This window comes from Odocoileus virginianus, unplaced genomic scaffold (assembly GCF_023699985.2).
Source record: "Odocoileus virginianus isolate 20LAN1187 ecotype Illinois unplaced genomic scaffold, Ovbor_1.2 Unplaced_Contig_2, whole genome shotgun sequence".
Classification (NCBI taxonomy): domain Eukaryota; kingdom Metazoa; phylum Chordata; class Mammalia; order Artiodactyla; family Cervidae; genus Odocoileus; species Odocoileus virginianus.
In genome coordinates this window covers 2,576,764-2,601,050 of record NW_027224319.1, presented here as the reverse complement: position 1 = coordinate 2,601,050, position 24,287 = coordinate 2,576,764, and the positions used below count along the sequence as shown (strand labels likewise).

Below are 24,287 nucleotides of genomic sequence, written 5' to 3'. Positions count from 1 at the left end.
CCTTGAAGCCACTGGACACCGTCTAGTTAACCACATCTGGAAATGAACTGTGGCTCTGCCACTGGCACTGTGAAACACTGCCTAATAGATCCTTCTTGCTGCAGAGATGTTCTGTGGCCCCTCCTGGCAGATCCCAGAACTCCTTTTTTAACTGTAATTGCATAACATACATCTTCATCCAAGCCCATCTTGCAGGGCTCTGCCCACACGGCCGCCCCCACCGCCCGAAGCCTGCTCTGGGAATTGCCCTGTTCCCTTCTCTGAAACATCTACAGGACGAGATCATTAACGGCATCTTGGTTATTTTAGGAAGGCCTGAGGAACAGAATAAAGCCTTGCCCCACCTCCCTTTTTTCCCAGATCGGGGCTGGGAGGTGGGGGGAGGGGTGGAAGGAGACAAAAATGCCGTCATCTCTGGCATCCCCCTCCTCCACTCCCCCCGCCCCCAGCATTCTTTATCACCCATCTGCACGCTTTCTCCCGACCTACTTTCTCCTCCTGTCAGGGCTGCCTCCTCAGCCCTGCAGCTCTGGGCTGATGGGGCAGCTGCTCGGCCACAGTGGACGGGACAGTTCTTGCAGCCCCAAGTGTCTGGAGGCAGAATCTGCCTCCCTCCAGCAGACGACGCACCCCCCCCCCCCCCCGCCCCCTGCCCCCAACCCTTGGCCCTTGGCTGCTGACTCACGCTCTGGCACTTGGCAGCCCAGTCTGATCCCGAAGGTTCAGGCTAGCTCAGCGGCAGAAGGAGAGGTCAGAGCCAGGCCACATTGGCAGGGCAGGCAGAAAAGCTCGGCTGTCCTCTCAGACACTCGGTCTGCAGGAATGTCCTGCATCTGGGAGCCGACAGAGCTCTGGATGGACCGGTATGTATTTCTCCAAATGCTGGTTAATCACAAAACGGCAACCTGTGCTTCTGAACCAAACAGGGATTCTAGCATGATGACTCTAGGTGGCTGAGACAGGAATATGAGCGTTTTTTTTCTTATTAAAACTAGTTAATGCCCCTACTATTACTAATAACTACACTGTCGCTGGTGGTAGGCTGTGTAAATGGCCACAGTGAGTCCCCTCTCTGAATCCATGCCCTTTGCAATGTGACTTTGAAGTCCCTCCCATTAGAGATGGGGTCTATTTCTCTGCTCCTTGAATCTGAACAGGCCTCTCGACTTCTGTTGGCCAATAGGACGCGGCAAAATGACGTGAAGCGCCCAGCCGAGCCTGCTGGAGGAGGCGGGACCACACAGAGCAGAGATGAGCCATGCCAGCTGAGGTCATCCCAGATCAGCCTACAGTCCTGCCAAGATCAGCAGAGCCGTGCGCGTGACCCACGGTGGATGCGCGGGGAAATGCATCCGCCAGCTGAGCCCGGCCTGAGCTCCCGGCTCACAGAACTGCGAGCTAAAGACACAGCTTGCTTTTGAGCCACTACGTTTTGGAGTAATTATATAGCAGAAACTAACTAATAAAAAGATTTTTTTTTTTGTAGGGAGGGAAATGATAGGATCTAAAAAACACAATTAACAGTAATTTTTTTTTTCCCCCATGGGTGGCTCAGATGGTAATGAATCTGCTTGTAATGCAGGAGAACTGGATTTGATCCCTGGGTCAGGAAGATCCCCTGAAGAAGGCAATGGCTAGTCACTCTAGTAGTATTCTTGCCTGGAGAATCTCATGGACTGAGGAGCCTGGAGGGTTAACAGTTCATGGGGCCACAAAGAGTCAGACACCACTGAGTGACTAACACTTTCACTTTGGGGGCTTCTCAGGTGTTGTCAGTGGTAAAGAGTTAGGCTGCCAATGTCGGAGACATAAGAGATGTGGATTTGACCCCTGGGTCAGGAAGATCCCCTGGAGGAGGGCATGGCAACCCACTCCAGCATTCTTGCCTGGAGAATTCCATGGAGGAACCTGGCAGGCTACAGTCCACGGGGTTGCAAAGAGTCAGACACGACTAAAGTGACTGAGCACGCACACACGCAAGCATCATAGCTGGGTCAAAGAGAAACAACTGCCTACTATCTGACCACTCAAAATACATCAGCAGGATTTAAAATTACGAATCGCTCTGCTCCGCCAGCCAGGTGCTCCTGCATCACCCCCTGGACGCCTCTCCCTCTGGCAGAGGCTGCCCACTCACCAGGATCTTGGTGGTGTAGGCGCTGTTGATGGCGATGGCATGGACCAGCAGCTCCATGGTCTTGGCGTTGATGGAGCTGGGCTCGGGGATCTCCTTGTAGTGGACGTCGCCCACGTAGGCCTGTACCACCGTCATGCGATTGGTAGTCAGGGTGCCCGTCTTGTCCGAGCAGATGGCCGTGGCATTGCCCATGGTCTCGCAGGCGTCCAGGTGGCGGACCAGGTTGTTGTCCTTCATCATTTTCTGCAGGAGGGGGCGGGGGAGAGGGCACAGTGAGGACAGGGAGCTGGGGCCGGGGGTGAGGGCACCAAGGAACAGGCAGTAAATGAGGCGGAACTGCCCCTCTGCTTCACTCCAGTGCAAAGGATCCGGGCCCCAAGAGCGTCTGTCATCGGGGTCCTTTTTCGTGTACAGCACTCTCTCTTTCTCCTTTTAAATTACTCGAGCCACTGAAGAGTTGATTAGCTGACTTCATTAATTTCAATTAATGTGTATTCTTTGCAGAAAAGATAGCGAAAAGAATGGTAAATGAAGGCTGGGTCCTCTTTGAGTACTTCAGATACTTTCCTTTTACCTCCTAACAGAAATAAGTTCTTTATTTGATTATGGGTTTTTTCTTTTCCAAAGGTATCATCTCTCACTGGCGCCTGGCTTTCACGGTCACTTTGGTTTCATGAGAAGTGAAGAAGTGTAAGTTATGTATGTATTAATAGACATAGGAGACTATGTGGAAAAAACCAAAATACTAGTGTCATTGTTTCTGAGTGATACATTTATAGGAGATTGTTATTGCCTCCTTTTAAAAATCTATAGCTTCCATTTTCCTACAATGACTATATACTATGACTTGCATAATAAAAATCACAAATTTCTTTTAAATATAGATACACATGAAAAAAACAAGTCAGTCATAATTCTACCACTGAGCACTGATGTATCTTACATAACAATATCTTTTCTTTTTAAGTTTATAACAAAACTGAAATCTACTCTACAATTATTGTCTTATATTCACCTTCTTTTCTCTCCTCCCAGCATCACACTCCTAGCTTCTTCCAGGTTCTCAAGCAAATAATGCAAATAAAGTGATTCTTAAGGAACCACCACTCTTAACTGCAGGTCCTCCTGACATAGTGACCCTACTGGCAAGAACATATGTGAAAAGGTGGATTTAGCTAAAGGTTGAGTCAGATGTTCTAGTCTGAGCCTAGGAATCTGATTCCCTTTTTCTTGCTCCTCATTATAACTCTTTATAACAAGGATAAAAAAGGAGCGCAATTAAAATAATTAAAAAAATTTTTTTTGGTTATGCGACATGTAGGATCTTATTTTCCTGACCAAGGATTTGAACCTTCACCCCTGCATTGAAAGCATGGAGTTTTAACCACTGAGCCGCCAGGGAAGTCCCTGGCAGGTCAGGTTATTAAAAAATGAAAACTGGTAGAATTCCGTGCTCCTGTAGCTTCTCTTACCATTTGTTGTTGTTTAGTTGCTGTCGACTCTTTGCGACCCCACAGACTGTAACCCACCAGGCTCCCCAGTCCATGGGATTTTCCAGGTGAGAATACTGGAGTGGGTTGCCATTCCCTTATCCAGGGGGATCTTCCCAACCCAGGGATCGAACCCTGGTCCTCCTGCATTGTGGGCAGATTCTTTACCATTTGAGCTACCAGGGAAGCCCATGAAATGTGCTACAAGAGTAAATTTCACATCCGGTTTTGAAGGCTGATTATGAAAAGAAATGTAAGAATCTCACTAATCATTTGTGTATTATTGAATATTACATGTTGACTTGATAATAACTTGGACATATTAGGTTCAATAATGTACAGTATAAAATTATTTCCACCTGCTTCTTTCTGTTTTGTCTTTTTCATGCAGCTGCTAGGAAATTTAACATCATACAAATGTCATGTCTCTATCGGAGAGTGAAGATCTAAGTGTCACCTTTATTCTTTGGCTGGTGGACCCTGGATAGCTCAGTCGATAGAGCATCAGACGTTTAGTCTGAGGGTCCAGGGTTCAAGTCCTTGTTCTGGCACTTGCTTTTGTGGGGCTTCCCTGGTGGCTGAGTGGTAAAGGATCCATTTCCCTGGATGAGGAAGACCCCCTGTGTTCTTGTCTGAGAAATCCCAGGGACAGAGGAGCCTGGTGGGCTACAGTCCCTGGGGTCGCAAAGAGTCAGACGCACAGGGCCAGGCTCAGAAGGTGGAGAGTTCGCCTCTCTCCTGGGTGGCGGGTGGGGGCTGTCCTCAGTTTATCAAGGGACTGTATAAGTAACACTGCCTAAGGCAGCTGAAGGCACAGGTGCCAGAGACACAGACTACGGGGGTAGAGGCAGCAAGGCCTGCAAGTGAACCCCCGATACCATTTATGACCTTTAAGGGGGTCTTGAGTTCCACTGGTGGCCATGGGGTCCAGACTCAGCAGCACAAGGTCTCCAACCCCAGACTCCCCGGTCAGCCTTGTGTTGTGATCTGTTTGGGCTTTGGTTTGTGGGATGGAGTTTCTTAGAGAACCCCAAAACAAGGAGACGATAAGCACAGTGTCCTTTTACACAGACCTGCCACTTCCTGGCACTGCCCTGAGATGTCTTTTCTGTATGAAATTACATCGGCCAGCCCAGCCCAAATTCCAGCTTGGAAACTGACCGTGCCCTCGGTCGGCTCTGCCAATGACTCGGAGCGAATGCCTTGTTTATAAACAGCCCTGGCCTCTGTTCTCGCAGGCACATCCGGGCCTAGGGGCCCTGGGAAACAGGAGCGCAGGGCCCTGCCCACCAAGCTGGGGCAACCACAGGGCTGAGGCAAGGTGATAAGCCCAGGGTATGGGGATCTGGGGATGAACCTGGCTTGGAAGTGCCCCCAAGAGGGTCAGATGCCTGTGCTCACAAGATGATGCCAGCCCTCACATCCCCGTGTTTGGGCTCCGCCGATGGCCCTGGGCCTGGGAGCAGGGGAACGTGGGGCTCTGTTATCAGGGTGGCACTCAGGAGCACCCCCAGACCCAAGGCACTCCTGGGCCCACCTGCCCTTTATTGGTTTCCCGCTGGCTCAGCGGTAAAGAATCCGCCTGCCAGTGCAGGTGACACAGGAGACGTGAGTCCATCCCCGGGTCGGGAAGACCCCCTGGAGCAGGAGATGGCAGCCCACTCCAGCGTTCTTGCCTGGGAACCCCATGGACAGAGAAGACGGGCGGGCTACAGTCCAGGGGCCTGCAAAAGACTTGGACACGATTGAGCGATTAAGCGCAAGCCCTTTATTGAAATGCTTTTAAGACTTTCTATTTTTAGCCCATCTCTTGAGAGGAGGGGGCTTTCCTAAAACCAGACATCCTTTTTACTTCAGGCTTATCTCTTCCGAACTTTAGAAAGCAAACTCCAAGCTTAGTCCCAAGTACTGCGGCTAAGTGGGGCCTACGGCTGTGTGATGACCACACTTCGGCCAACATTTGATGGGACGGGATGGGTGTGGGTCTGGCTTTCCTGGTAGCTCAGATGGCAAAGAATCTGCCTGCAGTGTGGGAGACCCAGGTTCCATCTCTGGGTGGGGAAGATCCCCTGGAGAAGGAAATGGCTACCCACTCCAGTATTCTTGCCTGAGAAAATCCCATGGACAGAGGAGCCTGGCGGGCTACAGTACATGGGGTCGCAAAGAGTCAGACAGGACTGTACAGGGAACATCTGCATCTAATTTACTGTTCAGAGTTGAGCTGACGGTCAATGTTTAAAAATCAGGAGAGCTTATATGAAGTCCAGCCTTCTGGCTTCTCTTAGAAAAATGTGAAGATCTGGCAACACTGGACCCCATCACTACAAGGGGACACTTGGCTGGGCTGAATAATGGCTGTCCCCTTAGCCAGGGTGTGGCTCTCCTGGAGGTCTGTGAGTTCGGGGCTCCTGCATGCAACCTCTCTCTCTGAGCTTCCAACGTGCCCACTCCTTTCTACTTAGCTCTCCTCGCAGCCCCCGGCCCTGGCCCGCCAGCCACTCCTCAGACCCCCCGCTCAGTGGCATCAGCCGGCCTGTCCTGCTTCCCGCTCCTCACCTTCACTGAGTAAGCCAGGGAGATGGTGACGGCCAGAGGGAGCCCCTCGGGCACGGCAACCACCAGCACGGTCACGCCGATGATGAAGAACTTGACGAAGTACTGCACGTAGACGGGCGTGCACTCGGGGAGCCATGGCTTCTTGTTGACCACGAAGGTGTCCACGGTGAAGTAGAGCACCAGGATGATCACCGTGATGGCTGACATCACCAGGCCTGCGACATGCGTGGGAGGAAGCCTGTCAGGGGGCCTCCTGGGGGCAAGGGGCCCTGGGAAGGGAGATGTGGACCCAGCCAACCCTTGGCTCCAAGGGCTCCGGGGTCAGGCAGGCCCTAGCTCACATGCCAGCTCAGCTTGGTGGCCTTCGGGCTTGATCCTCAAAGAGCCTCAGTTTCCTCCTCTGTACAATGGGGATGTGTATTTATTCCATGTGGTTTTATAAGAATCAAATGCGACGAATGCATATAAGTTGCCAGGTATAGTGTTGGACATACAATAGGTGCGGAGTGAGCATGTGAATAAGGAACTGCTAGCATGGTGCTCTGACACTGTTGGATGTATAGAGGGTACCACTTATTTCCTCCTTCACTCAGGCACACACTGTTTCCTATTCTAGGAACAAGGGACACAGCAGTAAAGAGAGTCCCTACCCTTGGGAAGCTGAGAGTCTAGAGGAGGAGGCAAACAAGAAACAAACAAACACACTAAGAGGATAAGTCCAGTGGTCACATATGGATGTGAGAGCTGGACCATAAAGAAGGCTGAGCACTGAAGAACTGATGCTTTCAATTGTGGTGCTGGAGAAGACTCTTGAGAGTCCCTTGGACAGCAAGGAAATCAAACCAGTCAATCCTAAAGGAAATCAACCCTGAATATTCATTGGAAGGACTGATGCTGAAGCTCTAATACTTTGGTCACCTGATGCGAAGAGCCGACTCATTGGAAAAGACCCTGATGCTGGGAAAGATTGAAGGCAGGAGGAGAAGGGGACGACAGAGGATGAGATGGTTGGATGGCATCACTGACTCAATGGACATGAGTCTGAGCAAACTCCGGGAGATGTGAAGGACAGGGAAGCCTGGCGTGCTGCCGTCCATGGGGTTGCAGAGTCGGACACGACTGGGTGACTGAACACCACCACCGGGGAGGGGAAGTGATGTGCCCGAGGCCACAGGCCAGGGAGGCCCTGGAGAATTAGTGCCTGCAGGTAGCTACCCGCCCGGCTCCCTCTTGCCAGCTCATGTGCCCAGCCACCCCCGTCCACCTCAGTGCTGTGCGGGTGTAGCTGAGGCTGCCCACATCTGCAGCCTCTGCCAGAGGAGACTGGCGTCTCCTTGTCAAAAAGTGCCTGGCAGGTCCACCCACCCCAATCTGATGGCCAATATCCAGGGGCTGACGCGGGGGTCCAGAAGCCCAGCCGCCTTGCTGCAGCGCGGGTCGGACCCTGCAGAGGTGTTCATGCTCCAGAGCTCCCTGTGGGATCAGGTGGAGACGGGGATTTCTCCGGAAACCTTGGCTCGGTCTGCTTCTTCCTAGGCTCTATGGCATGCCGGGCCCTTTCCAGGTCTCCCCCTGAGAGCACTCCCCCCCCAAACCCCGTGCCCACCCATTTCAGGCTCTGCTTGCAGGGAATCCATCCCAGGAGAGGAGCAGTGGTGGGATGTGAACCAGCAGGGTGCGACTCTGTGCCCCACGCCTGGCAGGGTTGACTGAGTGGCGGAGGGGATGAGCCAGGACAGAGAAGGCCATGGGATGCTTCCCACCGCTCTGCTCCCTGCCCTCCAGCACCACACTGTCGTGGAGCCTTCCCTGTGGTGGGGAGGGAGGAAATCCCCGGACCCATCGCCACCCGCCCCCGCTGCCAGCTGTGGAGCCGAAGAGCCAGCTCAAGCCATGTCTGACAGTCGCAGGGGCGGGAAGCCAAGCTCCCGGCAGCCGGGAACTGTCACCAGGCCCCTGAGTTTAAATATAGACGGCCAAGCCTGCAATTTGCCTCTCTTCTCCACACTGCGGTGCCTATAATTAGAGCTGGGAGACAGCCGTGGAAGAGCAGGCAGCCAGGTGGGGAGGCTGTGGTGTTTGCCACATCCTTACCCAGGAGAGGAGGCCAAGACCGTGTCGGGTGGGCAGGGCTCACCGTGCAGCCGGGCTTGGCTTTGGGGGCCAGAGCGGCCATCATCAGCTGGCACCTGTAGCTATCAACTTGGTTGGGAAACCTGGCTCGTGTTGTTGTTCAGTCGTGTCTGAGTCTCTGCGGCCCCATGGGGCCAGGCTCCCCCATCCTTCACTACCTCCTGGAGTTTGCTCAAACTCATGTCCACTGAGTCGGCAGTGCCATCCAACCATCTCATACTGGGGCTCAGACAAGGGGCTTCTCCCTGGGCTCCTAGCACTGCCCTCCATCTCCCCAGTCTTTCCTGTGCATGGCAGCTGGGGTGGTCACTATAGAGTTCAACTCCATCCTTGCTCACACCTCCTCCAGGGCTCCCAGCGTCCTCAGGATAAAGCCTGCACTGCCAACTCCTATAGGGTCTGCCCGCATCCAGCCACCACCCTTGCCTGTACGTGTAAATAATCTCCTTTACTCCTCACAGCAACCTGTGAAGTGGGGGCTACAGGAGCCCAAGTCCACGGACCGGGAGCACAGGTTCAGAGCTTGGTGAAGGTGCTTGCCCAAGACCTCAGCGCCGGAGCTTGACGAGAATGCAGGCAGGCTGCCCCCAGAGCCCGCGCTTCATTCTTGTGCCTGTCTAAGTGCTAGCTGAGGTGCCTGCTGTATCAGGACTCAGACTGGTTGCCGCGGCAGACAAGGGTGGATCTCATGCAAGCCCTAGCTTTGCAGATGAGGTAGCCGAGGCCCAGCCAGGGGCAGGGCTCTGCCCCGGGGACCCCCCTGCGTGCCCTGTGTCCCCCCAGCCCCGTGCCATCCGCCGGGGCCGCGCGCTCACCTGCCTTGCCGATCTGCACGGCTAGCTTGGTGAGCTTGCCCTGCAGCACCGACTTCTCCTTCTTGTGCATGTTGGCCTTCTTCTTGTCATCAGCGTCTCCCCCCTCGGCACTCTTGAGGGGTTGCATCTCCATGGCGGCCGCCCCGTCCTGCTGTTTGGCTGCAGGGGGCAGAGCACACACATATGTACACACACACACACACACACGCACGCACAGACACGTGCACACACACAGACATGCACACCCACAGGTTAGCCTGCAGGGTGTGGGTGTCGGCACCCCGCCCCTGCCCAGGGGAGCACAGTGAGACCCTCACTCCCCAGCCTGAGACCCCCGCATGGCCGGCACAGATTCCCTGTGATGAGGGGGTCAGCCTCTCCTTGCTGGAGACCCTGGACCCAGGGCCACAGGACACAGCACGGAGGGACACGGCTCCACCCTGGACTTGTAGCAGGAATGGGCTGGGGTCGCCTCTGGGCCTGAACAAGTCCGCCAGCCCTTCCCCAAAGGGCTCTTCGGCTTTTCCACATTCAGACAAGACACAGGCTTGGGCTCTGCCCAGTTGGTCCTTGGGCCGTGTTGCTGGAATATTAAGTAGTCAGTAGAGAGAAGGGACAAAGGGGGGCTTAAAAAGTGGAAGAGTGTGTCCTCATCCACGGGTGCCAAGACCCTGCTTCTTCAGCACAGCCCTGACTAGTGGGCCTGGAGCCCGACCCCTTGCCCTAAAGATCCCAAAGAACCAGCTTCAAGCCTTCAGCTGAACGGGGATGTAGCTCAAAGCAGCGGAGACACTGGCTTGTGGGTGGACTGCAGTGTGGACAGTGCCGCTTCCATTTGTCCTGGTACCACGAGATCACAGCTACCCCTCCGCCCAGAGACGTCAGGCACCCAAAGGCGTGGACGTCTGCCTCTGGTGTGGCCCCTAGAACAAGCAGGGAGGGGCCACAGGGACCAGGTTAATACAAAAGGGTTACCTTTGCTCTGGCTGGCGTCCACATTGCCATCCTGCATTTTACCTACACGACAGAGAATTTTAACAGACAACAGAGAACAGACAACACACATCGGTCACCATGAAGACGCAACAGGGCCACAGACATTCATGTCAGCTGGGGGGTGGGGATGGCCAAGCTGGCTCTGCCCCTCAGTACAGGGATGCCCGGGAGGCCCCCCAGGCAAGAGCAAACCCACGGGGGCTGCAGGGTCTCTCTTGATTCTCTGAGGGCGCAGAGAGGGGGCTTCTGGGGGGTTATGTTAGCCGTGAGCATTTTACAGATTAAACAGCAGCCTTTAGGGTAAAGGAACCACACAAGCAGAAGGAATGAGAGATCTCAGGCCCCCAGTCATGAGTTTGGAATTTGGTTGGTGCTTTATGTGGGCTGAGAAGAGGCAAAGGGGGAGAGGGGAGAGAGAGAGAGAGAGAGAGAGAGAGAGAGAGGTTGATTCTAGAATGGGGAGGTGTTCAGTCAATGTGCTCCTTAGTTTCTGGCTGCAGGAGAGATGATTCCAGTTCCTTTTCCTCTTGGCGGTGGAGGATGAAGCCACGACATGGACAACCCTCCCCGCCGCCTGCCTCACTGAGAGTGATTCAGGGCAAAGGGTGTGCAGAGGCTTCCCAGCAGTGGGCTCGGAGGCACCCACAGGTGTTTGGGGGCTTGGTGGTCATGCCGTGGCGCCCAAGGGGAAGCCACCCCACCCCTCCCCTCCACTAAATCTTCACTCTAGATTGCCTAGTTCGGGCCACAGCAGAGGCAAATTTGGCTTGGTGGGAACCCCTGGGTGCGCCCTACCCCCAGCTCTATCAGAGTCAGATGCTGTCTAGTGCTGGGACTGGGGCTCCCCACCCCGTAATCGGGGCCACGTGGCAGGCTGCCTCCCCAGGCTTGGCCCAGAGCACGTGGGCTGCGTTCACAGGGTGGGAGGTATTGGTGACTGCTACCTGGTAGCTAGACACCTACCTGCACCTGCTGGCCCTGCAGGGATGGGAGCATTCTCCTGTCCCCCGGCTCATCCTGGGCTTTACCCGATGGCTCGCCACCCCAGGAGGACTCAGAAGGTCACTGAACCCCTCACCACTCCTGGATAATCACTGTGAAGGACATCCTCACAGATCGTGGTCCAGGCCCATACATGACCTCCATGGTTTCAGCTGGTCCTCATTGCATCCCTCCTGGGGTGCTCCAGGATCATGCTCACAGACAGATAAAAAGCTGCAGCTCAGGGAGGGACACTCAGCAGGGGCTCTGCCAGCTCTCCGCAGGTGAGTGGACAGCTGGCCCCAAAGGATATGCACATTTTTGCCCCTCCTTGGGAGAAAGCAGCTACCCCCATCCCCTGAGCCTGCGGTGGGGTAGGCACTGAGGCGGCAGTGGTGTGACTGGGCTCCTGAAGCTGCTGTTTCAACACCAACTAGCCCTGTGACTTCACTGCTCCCAGCTTGGCTTCCACCTCCATAACAAGAGGCTGTCATCTCGCCTCCCAGAGCACCTAAAAGTCACCTTTTGTGATAACCACTCGCCCAGCAGCATCTGGCAGTTTGCAAGTGTCTCATGTCTTGTCAGTTTTCCTGGTACCCTGCAAGGCGGGGTGGGAGGGGCTTTCATCCCTCTCATTTTACAACGAGGAAACTGGGGCTGGGGGAGGTTCAGAGGCAGCCGTCATTCACAGAGCATCCGATGACCTCTGCAAACACTGTCGTCCCCACACCGCACTCACGTTCCACTGACTGCCTCAGAGGGAAGCAGTGGCTTCCTGGGTGCCAGCTCCATATCATCTCTGCAACAGTGCCGGAGGGTCAGTGGCCTGCCCTGGGGTTGAGAGAGAAAGGTCCCCACCCCCGTATTCTAAAATTCTTTCTACCAGATTAAGGAACAACACGGAAGAAGGCTTCTCGGAGCTGACAGGAATGAACCACAACAGTTGTTTTTATGTTTAAACATGATTTCACTAACTGGGCTAAAAGGCACCAGAGGACTCGGTTTCAGGAGCTGGTGTGAGGGGCACAGAGGGATCTCTGTTTGCATTGCACATTACCAGATGCAATAGCCCACGTGTATCCATTAACCAAGCCAGCAATTTCCTCTTGTATTTCCATAGCGATCACGTGGCCAGAAAAATAATCAACAACGCATATGTCTGAGGGAGGGAGCCGTGTCCTGGGGGCACTTGGGTGCAGATGGCCTGGTTTCTTGGAAGCGAGGGACTCATTTGGGGGCTCTCCTTAGCCAAACCAGTGCTCCCCGGCCCTGGAACGGTGGTGGGGTGCTATTCTGCCCGCTCCCCATGGGACCTGGAAGATGGGCTGATTCAGGGGAGCTGGGATGGAGGACAGGAACCAGGACGGGGTCTGGGGTGGAGACCCAGAGGCCTCTCTGCATCAGATGCCAGGTGCATTTTTGCCAAATGGATCAGTCCTCTCTGGGCACTGTGAGGGTCATGGATGTGGAAAACCTGGACGTGGAGGGTCAGTGGTGAGGAGACCCAATAAACAAGCTTTGAGGAGACAGGCTGCTAACTAGGAGAACTGGGAGGCGTCACTTCTCTTACCCGTGCCTACATTTGTCCCTCTGTGAAATGCACAATTTCAACCAAGGTGATGCTTATGAAAAGCACTGCAAAGTACCCTGTAAGTGTCCAGGGTTAAGAGCAATGTATCACTTAAAATCGTGATTAAAAGTGATGTATTCAATAGTGATATATCAATAAATGGGTTTCCCAGGTGGTGCTAGGGGTAAAGAATCTGCCTGCCAATACAGGAGACACAAGAGATGCAGGTTCTATCCCTGGAAAATCCCATGGACAGAGGAGACTGATGGGCTGCAGTCCATGGGGTCACAAAGAATCAGGCATGACTGAAGCAACTTAGCACGCATGCATGCATGTCAATAAATATAAAAGAAACAATAAAATTAAAATGGCAATTATAATGCCTCCAGAATGGATGGGACACCCCTTAGAACTCAGTTTGGAGGGGCTTGCGGGGGTGGAGTGAGGAGGGGGCGTCCTGCCACCTGAGTGTGTCTTCCACATCCAGGTCATCCTGATTCGGCTCAGATCAAGGAGTGGAAAGGAGTGGTCCATTCTCTCACTCACAAGGCTCAGCTTAGCATCCTCAGCCTTCAGCGCACTCTGCCTGGAGACTAGAGGCCGCGGCAGAAGGCAGGTTCTCATTCACTAGGTCTGGGTGGGGCCTGAGAGTCTGCATTTCTAACAAGCTCCTGGGAGATGCCCAGGAGCATGCGGGCCTCCAGTCACAATTCAAGTAGCAGCAGCTTAGAGCACCGGCTCCAAAGTATATTTGGGGGGTCTACCAATCCCACGACATTCAGCCAGGAAGGGTCCCGTGGCCACGTCAGTCTGGGAAGCCCTGTGTGACTCTAACTCTCTACCCCACAGCACAATCGAGGCTGTCTTTTTGCAACGAGGAGGAAGCCAATTCTACCTAGTGGTTCTTAAACAGTTTTGACCACAGGATCCTTGCACGGAAGACTTCTTAACATGCTTGTGAAGTTTATTTATTTTTTAAAGCTTTTCTTTTTTTGAGGATGTGGACCATTTTTAAAGTCCTTATTGAATCTGGAACAATACTCCTTCTGTTTTGGTTTTTTTTGGCTGCGAGGCATGTGGGAATCTTAGCTCTCTGACCAGGGATTGGACTTGCACTCCTTGCATTGGAAGATGAAGTTTTCACCCCTGGACCGCCAGGGAAAGTCCCTACATCACTGTGACATTTATACCAGGAAGAGCAGCACACGCTTTAGAGCCAGGTAGGCCTGGCTTCACGTCCCAGCTTTGCTACTGTCTAGCTCTGTGACCTTGGACTAGCATCCTGATCTCCATGAGACTCAGTTTCCTCATTTTAAAGTGGGGACGAAAAACTGACCCACAGGGTTATCGTGAGGATTAAATGAGACGCTTGCAAAGAGCCTGGTGCACAGAAAGTGGGTAAGAAATGATGTTTCCCCATCTTTTCCTACAGTTTTTCTTGGGAATATATGGAGGTTTTTGGCTTGAACTGGAAGTGAGGCTGCTGCCTTTTTGAGACCCACCAGTCTGGATGGGGGTCCCAGCAGGTTCATCCTCCAGGAAGGGTGCGGGGAAGCAGGACGTCACTTCCTGTTTCCTCCTTCCCCTTTCCCTCCTCCCATGTGGATTTGCCTTCATCATTTCTCCCTGTTAGGGCTTTCCTGGTGGCTCAGTCTGTAAAGAATCCGCCTGCAATGCAGGAGACCCGGGTTTGATCCCTGGGTCAGGAAGATCCCCTGGAGAAAGGAATGGCAACCCACTCCAGTATTCTTGCCTGGAAAATCTCATGGACAGAGGAGCCTGGCAGACCACAGTCCATGGGGTGGCAAGAGTCGGACACGACTTAGCGACTAAAGCACCAGCACCACCCCTCCCTCACATGTGACACCTCCCACACCCCAGGCTGTCCTCTTTTCTCTTCCTGTGCCTGAAATAGACCCACACCCGAATTAGCCCTTCCTGGCCAGGTGCTGCTCACAGACGAGTGCTGCCCAGCCCCTGACATCTGCTTGCTGCTTCCGTCTTGGGTCACTTTGAATCCGAGTGGCTCAGCCAGAGGTCTGGGACAGGGGAGGGGAGGGGGAGGCAGAACCATAGCTCCATGTTTTCTGGGGGTGGTGAGGAGTAAATGATATGATGGATGAGAAACCTGCTGCCCAGTTCCTGGGATGAGCAACGCTGGGGAAAGAAAAAGCTTTCCCTTCCCTTCAATTCTCGGGGGCAATGGTTTCATGACCGAGCCCTAAAAGCTCTTAGGAGCAGACCGGGTGACTTTATGTCACCTGACTTGAGGACGGGGATGACCAGAGAAGATGGGAGGGTATAGAGGTGTGAAATCTTCCAAAGGCGCGGAGGCCAGTGAATGGAGTTCCTTCCTGCCTGTGTGTAAGGAGGGTGAGATGCAGACCCAAGGTACAGTGGCAGCCCTTACCCCCATCGCCCATCCCTGGGAGGGCCGGTAAGAATGCAGAGACTCAGGACAGATGCTCCAGCGCAGGCAACAGCAAGAAACACCAGTCCACACCAGAGGGACAGAGCTGGGCCCAAGCCCAAGCGAACCCCCTGCTCGTTTGGTCCGCAAAAGAAGAGAAAGAACGTCTACTAGTGGCTCAGCCATGCTACAGGGCGGGGCCCAGGAGCTGAACACCGGCCCGGGTCCCCCTGCCTCGAGGGAACGGTGTGAGTCGAGGATGGGAGCCTGCCCCGGGGACCCAGAGGCCAGCCTCAGCCCGGTCCTGACCCCGGGCCTTCTTCCCCCAAGCCGGGACCAGGAATGTGCTTAGGAGAGGGCCACACGGGGAGGGATGCTGCTTCCAGGGAGGGAGGGGAGACCAGATCTGAAGCCAGGGTCACGTCCCTCTCTGACCTCCGCTGGTGGAGGCGGAGCTGGGTGCCCGGGGGTGGCTTCTCTCTTAAGCACCTGCCCCGTGTTTGAGAGGACAACCGTCCCCGAGCTGCCCATGCACATCCAAGTCTGGGCCATCCCGAACAGGGAGGAGAAAGCCCAGAGCTGGGGGTGGGGAGGCGCCCACCGCCCAAGACCGAGAGCTCACCGGGGGCAGGGCGGGAGACGTACCATTGACTAGGCTGGTATTTGCACTATCTGCAGCATTTGAACCTGCCGCACCATCGGCCGCTGTGGGGGTGGGAGGGATGAAAAATGCAGTGGTCAAAATGGAGGAGAGCAACAGTGCAGACGGCAGCAACAGTAGACGCGAACCAACATGCGGGGAGGGATGAGACTATGGTTGGAAACACACATCTTGGCCGGAAATCAAGAAACTCAAATTTGGGGGTGGGGGGTGGCGTGAAATGTTCCTGTGGAGATGACACACAAGTCGGAGGGCAGAAACTCAGACATGGAGGGTCTTTGAAATAAAATATGGAGGGTGATCCACGTTGGTAGGTGGGATGGTCGGTGTGAGGTCTGGACCCAGGCATCCCGTTGTCCCAACCAACAGAGCAGGTCTCTCTGCCAGTGAGGGTTCTATGAAGGTTGGGGGGCTGCTGGCTGACCATCATGGCCAGAGGGACCCATGGCCAGGAGTCGTTTCAGCACGGGGTGCAGTAATAGCGCCGGCCATTCTGAATGGGCATTTGTTGTGACGGCTGCTGTGTCCTGGAAGGACATCTGTTCACCGCAGTGACCTCGGATTCGTGCGTTTGACTCAGGCCACTGCCCATGGCCAACTCCTCCTTTCCTGACTGACGCCAAAAGGCTGCCTTGGTCTTGCCCATAGGAGATGCCCCACCACTTAAAAGATGACATCAGGCATGTTGCACCTTGTGCACGAGACAGAGAGAGTTCTAGTGAGATTTCCTTAATTTAGAAATCAAAAGTGATATGAGATGCTCAAATTCGCTCTGGCTGTTTTTTCTTGGGGTGGGGGAGACGGGTTCTGTGGGAAGGAGAGGGAATAGATGCTGGGTGAGTTGGCCGTGCCGTGAGGTGAGGGGCTCTGTGGGGTCACGTGGTGCTGAGTGCACACGGCGTGCCACTGTCTGGGATTTGGAAGCAGTGGGGGTGCCATCCGCCCTGGAAGCACTGGAAGGGCAGCATGGGGTGCTGGCCTGTCCTGCTGGGCTGGGACCACAGAGGAGTTTTGGGGTGGGGGGCAGAGCCCCCAGCCATCGGGTACCCTTCTAGCTGTGTGCTGGGGGTCTGGGGCCAGGGCTCAGGGGTCAATGGCTGCTGCTACTTCTAAAAGCCCCTTCTACCCTGAGGGGTGTCTTACTGTACCTGGTAGCTGAAGGCCATCCCCCTTCTTCACACCTGTGTGATGATTTTTGAGACATGTTAATGAAGGAGAAGCATGTACAGCCACATACACGCCCGCCCGCACATGCATACATACACACACACTCCAGCACGCCCAGAGTCATCTTGAAATGGAGGGTTGTAAGCAGCGTCCCTGGTGGAGGCGATGGGATGGAAGCGCTAAGGGGGTCCAGCCCTGGGAACCCCCCGGGTCTGCTCTCAGGGGCCTGAGAGGCTGGGCTGCCCTCCATCTTCCTCTGCCATGTCCCCTCCACATCCCACCTCTTCCTTCTTTCTGCACTGCTGTCCCCATCTCGGTAAAGGGCAGGTAAACATTCAGAAAGGGACTCTGACCCATGCCGGGCAAAAGAGGCCTGTTTTCTTATCGGCATTGTAAAAAACACCGGTCTGGCCCGTGGTAGCTTCTGGGTGCTTCTGGCCCTCACCCAGGCCCCAGTGAGGCCAACTGCCTGCACCTGGGGCCGCTGGTGGCCACAGCTGCTACATCACTGTGTGGACGCCACCCTGCTGCGCTCTGCGCCTCATGGCCAAGACTTGTCCTCAGTGTCTACCTCAGCTTGCACGGATCATAGCTTACTGCCACTGCTCCTGCTGCTGTGGCAGCCATAATCTTAGGAGGACCCCAGTAGGAAGCAGGTTTTGGCCCTGGGAGCAAGTAACCTTTGATTGTAACCCAGGCCCAGAGACTGGCTGACCTCTGAGAGCTGGAGGTTAGTCCTGTTGTCCCTAAAACCAAAAGAGGGGTCATCTACTATCTCATCTCCTTCCCCTGGGTTCCAGAAGGTCTGGATGTTGGGGACTCTCCTCTGGAGCTTAGGGAAGGAGACAAAGGACTGAAGATGTGAGACGGGGAGGGTCCCCAAGACTGAGTGTGTGTTGGGTAAGTAGCCAGCTGTTTTGGACCAGAAGCTGGATGTTAGACTTAGGCCCGGTCTGATGGGATTGGGGCTCACGTCTCCCAATCAGCCCTCCTATGCTCTGAGAGGACTTGCAGCCCAAGCTGCCAAACTGCTGCACCAAGGGGAGCCCATGGAGTGAGGACACTTGCTTCTGGGGGAGGAGGAGACAGAACTCAGCTGAGATTGCAGCTCCAGGGGCATCAGAGAGGGGCTCACGACAGCTGATTTGGAGGCACCTTCCCCAGAAGCTCCCCATCACCTTTGGGTAGAGTCTCCACTGAGTGTGCAGCTCTGCCCAGTGGAGTTGAGAGTAGTGATGGAATATGCCCAGGTGGGGTTTTCTACTCAATATCAGGGCTGATGATGGGACCAGGTCACACCTGAGGCTGGAGACTGAAGAAAAGGCTCAGCACGTTTGGCCTGGTTCCGAGGGGAAGGGGAGCCCCCCATGACATGACTGGACAAGACAGAGACTGGGACAAGACCCTGGAGATGGAACAGACAGAGCCTCCTGGCCCAAGCAGGGCCTCAAGGATGCAGGAGGTGACTGTTGGCACAGCGTGTGGACATAAAAGGCACTCAAAAACTCTTGAGTGAAAGAATCAACAAAAAAAATGTGGCCTTAAGAGCTCTTCTCCTGGTCCACGAGGGGTCTGGGCTTACCTTTCTTGTCTTTCTTCTCTTCCTCTTCACCACCGGCCCCCAGCAGGGTAAAGATGATGCCAGTCTGAGAGTTCACACCCACGGCGGTCACCACCATCCGTCCAGAGCCCTCCATCACGTGGGTACCTAGGGATGGGGATGAAGGCCAAGTTACCACTGCACAGCCCAGATCCCCCTCCCCCACGGAGTGGGAGGAATCTGGTCCCAGTCTGCTCCTGGCAATTTGCCTGTCGAGGTCCTGGGGCACCTCCTACAGAAGGTTTAATGTGTATCACGGTAGTGGGTCCTTTAAAGATGACTATACCTTGGGACAATGCTATGATGAGCCAGGAGCTCAACTGCTATACTCAGCTCTTAGGCCCCTAGAAAGCTCAGGCTTACCATCTGCTCCCCATTCCTAGAGAGTTCCTTTCTCTCTCTTCTCTCTCCCCATTCCTCCTCTCCCTGTCTTACAGGTCAAGCAGGTACCACTCTTGTCTTTTCCTTTCTTGATATATCTAGAACCATACCTCATTCTATTTAATTTTGCAGCTGGAAAGAAAAATGCCAACTAAGCCCTGGGCAGGACTGCTTAAAATGAAGTTCACTTTCTTCCCAAAGATCTGAGGAAAGAATTCAGGGCTCAGTGAACTTGGATGAGGAAACAATGAAATCTTTATTTTCACAGACATCAAACTGAAATTCAGCATTTTTCCTCCATAACAAAGAACAAAGTCAATAAACTCCAGGAGTGTCAGCAGTGCCCACAACACCATTACACATGTTACAAAAATCACAGTTTCTTAAAAATATCTCTTTATAACTGCTGGAGATACTTTTGGAAAGTGAAAGTAGCTCAGTTGTGTCCAGATCTTTGCAACCCCATGGACTATACAGTCCATGGAATTCTCCAGGCCAGAATACTGGAGTGGGTAGCCTTCCCTTCTCCAGGGGATCTTCCCAACCCAGAGACTGAACCCAGATCTCCCTCATTGCAGGTGGATTCTTTACCAGCTGAGCCACAAGGGAAGCCCAAGAATACTGGAGTGGGTAGCCTCTCCCTTCTCCAGTGGATCTTCCCAACCCAGGGATCAAACCGGGGTCTCCTGCATTGCAGGTGGATTCATTACCAGCTGAGCTATCAGGGACGCCCCCAAGATAAGATACTTTTTAGGCTTATGCTTATTTTACAACTAAGGCTGCTATTACACTGATTGCTGGATCTCGTTATTCAGTATACTAATAAAGAAATGCATATGTTACTACACCACATATTTATTCTTTTCTAATTACTTTAACTATTTCAATATAATTGACTTCCTTTGTGATCCAAGGTATTTCATGTATTTCAAAGCTTTTTCACTTATTCAGTGGTGGCCCATGATGACCCTGGACCTTTCCAGGAGTCCACTGTACAAGAAAAGTTACAAACTCCCTTTTGAGAATTTTACATTTTTGAAACTGGGTTCCAAAGGGTCCTGGAATTCTTCCAAGGGCCTGAGGGGAGCTGTGGGGGAGGGAGGTGGGAGGCCTTTGAGCAGAGTAGCTCCACTTTTACTCGTCTCTGGGGTCTTCGTTGTCAACTTCTACTTGACAAGAGGGCACTCTGCTTAGTAAAGAACCTACGGAAGTGAAGTTTGGCCTGTCAGGCGCTTGTTTTTTTGTGGTTTTTCATTTTTACTGCTCTGTCTAGAAAATTCTCTATACGAGCGCATAGCTCCCCCTTCAGCAGACAGGTAAGAATCCAGTCCCGCATGGTGTGGGGTCTCCAGCCGTCCCCAGACTGCACAGAAAGAATTATATCTGGTCTATCAGACAGGCGGCCATGGCCACGAGCCCAGACACCAAACACCCCTGAATACTTGTTTCTCAAACTCCTGCTCTTTTCAGGTTTTCCTTTTTTCCCCTCAAGATCGATGGTCATTTCTTCCTGCTTTCAGGGTCATTTGTCACTAACGGCCTTCTCCTGGTCTCCTGATTTGCTTCAGACTTGAAGTCTAGGTGGACAGACTCATTAGAATTGCATGTAAAATAAGAGTGAATAGGTTCTAAGTCAGGGCAGAAAGCACTTTCCTTAAAGCAAGGAATCTATTTTCGTGTTTCAAGAGGTTTCGTCTACTACGTTTCCCTTTTTCTTCTAGGACCTGAGCCATATTTTGAGATGGTGTGTCTGCATGAATAGGTTTGCACACATGTCTGGTTGTGTGTGTGCGCGCGTTTGTGGTGCTCCAGCCGTTTGGCCTCTAGGATGTCAGGATCTTAGAGTGCTTTACAGACAGACAGATATTCTCCAGTAAGTTCCTCTGAGGTGGTAAAGGTCGGTCTGTCCATCCGTGAAGGGTAAACTAAGTCATGAAGGCTCCCAGAGGCAGCCTGGAGCCTAGCAAGCCGTACCAGAACCCAGGCTCTCAGGGGAGGCGCTCTGCAGCTGGCTTCGCACCCCTCCCCAGGCTCCTGCCCCTCCCCAGGCTCCGCGCCCATCCCCAGGCTCCGCGCCCATCCCCAGGCTCCTGCCCGTCCCCAGGCTCCGCGCCTGCCCCCAGGCTCCAAGCCCGTTCCCAGGCTCCTGCCCCTCCCCAGGCTCTGCGCCCATCCCCAGGCTCCGCGCCCGTCCCCAGGCTCCTGCCCGTCCCCAGGCTCCAAGCCCGTCCCCAGGCTCCTGCCCGTCCCCAGGCTCCTGCCCATCCCCAGGCTCCTGCCCGTCCCCAGGCTCCAAGCCCGTCCCCAGGCTCCAAGCCCATCCCCAGGCTCCTGCCCGTTCCCAGGCTCCACGCCCATCCCCAGGCTCCTGCCCGTCCCCAGGCTCCTGCCCGTCCCCAGGCTCCAAACCCGTCCCCAGGCTCCAAGCCCGTCCCCAGGCTCCTGCCCGTTCCCAGGCTCCACGCCCATCCCCAGGCTCCTGCCCATCCCCAGGCTCCTGCCCGTCCCCAGGCTCCAAGCCCGTCCTCAGGCTCCAAGCCCGTCCCCAGGCTCCTGCCCGTTCCCAGGCTCCACGCCCGTCCCCAGGCTCCACGCCCGTCCCCAGGCTCCGCGCCCGTCCCCAGGCTCCTGCCCGTCCCCAGGCTCCTGCCCGTCCCCAGGCTCCAAGCCCGTCCCCAGGCTCCTGCCCATCCCCAGTCCATGCCCGTCCCCAGGCTCCACGCCCGTCCCCAGGCTCCTGCCCGTCCCCAGGCTCCAAGCCCGTTCCCAGGCTCCTGCCCGTCCCCAGTTTCCACGCCCATCCCCAGGCTCCTGCCCATCCCCAGGCTCCTGCCCGTCCCCAGGCTCCTGCCCGTCCCCAGGCTCCTGCCCATCCCCAGGCTCCTGCCCGTCCCCAGGCTCCGCGCCCATCCGCAGGCTCTGCACCCATCCCCACGCAGGGACCAGTGGGGACCGCAGAAGGCGCTCGAACACTGACTCCAGGCTGGAAGGTCCAGGCCTGGCGCCTTCCCATCACAGGCAGACCCCGGAGCATGCTCTCCTCACCAGGGGCACTAGCACAACCTGGGCCGATTATGGGGCTTCGGGAACGACAGTGACTTGCTGACAAAATGCTTTCTCAAGCGCGGGCTCAGCCTGTGTCGGGGCTGGCAGGATGGACTGTTAAGTATCAGTGATATTAGAAGGATGAGGAACTAAGGCGCAGAGAGGTCACCTGTGGGTGGTGTGAGGTCACTGCAGATCTTTAAAGGTGAGGGGTGAACACACTTCACCACACTCACAGGGTGTAGACGGCAGGGATGGTAATCAGCACGACCTTCCGCAGGACACCTACTCCGCACCAGGCCTGGTGCCCTCACCCCGATCCTAACCCCAACCTTAACCCCGACCCTTCATGCGCAATCATCTCATCAGCTCGCGCTGGCCCTCAGCTGGCAGAGGAGAAGCCTGGGGCTCTGGGAGGAGTGGCCCGTGAAGGGTGCCTGGCTGGGGAGGGACAGAGCCCCCTGCCCGGCTGGTCAGATGCTGCTTTTCCTCAGGAAACAAGGCCACATGCTGGTCCTAAACATGTTCGTGAAGAAGTTGGCTTGGCCTGGGTGTCGACAGAGAAGCCGCTCCCCACCTCCCCGGCCCTGGGCCGGATGGAAAAAGACACAGGGGGCCAATTTCCACCCAAGATAATCAGACCCCAAATCACCTTCTGATCTAATCACTCCCAGCTCAGCAGGGAGCTGGCGGCTCTGCACCAGGAGGCAGGGAGGAGGGGGGAAGGAAGAGGAAGCCAGAGAGGTGGCCTCTGGTCACAACACAGGGACACGGGGAGGCGGGAGAGAAGGGCCAGCATGCCTCCCACCCCGCACCAAGGAGCCCCGGGGGTCCTCCAGGCCTCAGCATTAGAGGGGCCAGAGGAGTTGGGGGCATCACCTCCCCCGCTGGTCCCCCTCCCTCCACACCCCAGCAGCATGCCCAGCCTCGGCTCTGACTACCGTCCCCTGGCTCAGACCCTCCACAGCTCCCCGAAGTTCAGATGCCTTAATCAGCAACCCCTGGGTCAGCTCTCAACCTTCTCCGAGCCCCGGACCACCGACTTCTGCCATGTGCCCCCTCCCTGGGATAGGCGCAGCTCACTGGACCCTTCCGTCCCACCGCCGACCCCAGCCCCATGCCCATCTCTGCTCACATAGTTATCACCGCCTGGATGTCCTTCTTCCACTTCTTGTCCGAAACCTCCTCTTCAAGGCTTAGCACAAACACCCCTCCTCTTAGGTGACTTCCTTGACTCCTATAAAAGGATGTCACCTCTCCCCTAGTCTCCTCTGCCAGCAGTTTCCCCAGGGGGTGCCTCCTGGCCCCTGAGCCCCTGGGGGGCAGGATTGAGTGCATTTCCTCTCTGCCTCCCACAGCACCGCTGTCACTGCTATCTCATTTTCTGCATTTTTCTTGGTGGACATGTGTTACACTTATAATGGAGGACCCACACTCCCTCCAGAAGCCATCTTTACGGTTTTACAAAGGGTCAAATTCATCCAGCCCAGCCCTCCTCCCCACAGCTCCCTGGACTGCCCCCCACTCCCCTACGAGGACTTCAGAGCCTGGCTGCCCCTTCCTGCCAGAGGAAGAATCGAGTGGACTGGGTCACCCAGCTCCAGGATCCCCTGCAGGGGGACAAGCTTTAAGCCCTAGGGCCGAAGCTCCCACAGTACAACCTGAGGCATATAAAACACAGGTCTCTGCGTGTGGACCCTTCTGGGGAGGGGTGCCCTGACTGGACTGTGAACCAGGCTCCCTTGGGCACCGTCCTGTGGTCCCCCCAAGCCCCCAAGGAGCCCCTCAGAATACACCACCTGAGGGATGGCCAATGGAGAGGGCCCTGGGTTGAGGAGGAAGGGACCTGGGAATCAGTCTGGGGTCTGCTTCTGATTTGCTGAGCGGCCTGTGGCCAGCCCTCTCCTCTGTGGACCTGTTTTGTCCCCTGTTAGAGGTCTGGCTTAGGTCATCGCCTCTCGGCAGTAAAGTCTGGGAACCCAGGTCTCTCGGAGATGAGGGCCCCTCTGGTGTGGGAGAGAGCAGCCTCTATTAAAGGCAGCATCTCGGGGACTCTGGAGGGGCAGGTGGAGGCTGAGCGGACAGACTGACCACGAGTTGCTCCCTGTCTGGGCCACGCTTATTCACGCAACGGATGGGTGTGGTGGGGTCCTGCTCTGTGCCAAGGGGCTCCCAGTGGTCCTTGCCCTCCAGGGCCTCACAGTCTAGTTGGGGGAGCAGACAGGCACACAGATGAGCAACAACACAAGACAACAGAGACCCAAGGGCCCCTAGACCAGCGGGAGCAGGGAGGGGCTGGGGCACGGTCCAGGCAGAGGCAGGAGATGGCCACGAATCAGCTGGGC

At 55.2% G+C, this 24,287-nt stretch overlaps 1 protein-coding gene across 14 annotated transcripts in view; it reads right to left on the bottom strand.

Annotated features, from left to right (window-relative positions):
• Positions 1-24,287, bottom strand: part of ATP2B2 (ATPase plasma membrane Ca2+ transporting 2) — a 368,357-nt gene that overhangs the window by 47,613 nt on the left and 296,457 nt on the right. For 6 of the 14 annotated variants that reach the window (XM_070463331.1, XM_070463332.1, XM_070463323.1 and 3 more), the window contains 7 exons: positions 18,499-18,624; positions 16,898-16,930; positions 15,734-15,793; positions 10,107-10,148; positions 9,132-9,290; positions 6,184-6,398; positions 2,138-2,380 (listed from right to left, as the gene is read on the bottom strand). In XM_070463331.1, coding sequence (XP_070319432.1) covers positions 2,138-2,380; positions 6,184-6,398; positions 9,132-9,290; positions 10,107-10,148; positions 15,734-15,793; positions 16,898-16,930; positions 18,499-18,624 — 878 coding nt within the window. The remainder of the gene's footprint in view (positions 1-2,137; positions 2,381-6,183; positions 6,399-9,131; positions 9,291-10,106; positions 10,149-15,733; positions 15,794-16,897; positions 16,931-18,498; positions 18,625-24,287) is intronic. The other 8 variants (XM_070463334.1, XM_070463330.1, XM_070463335.1 and 5 more) reach the window with 6 other exon arrangements.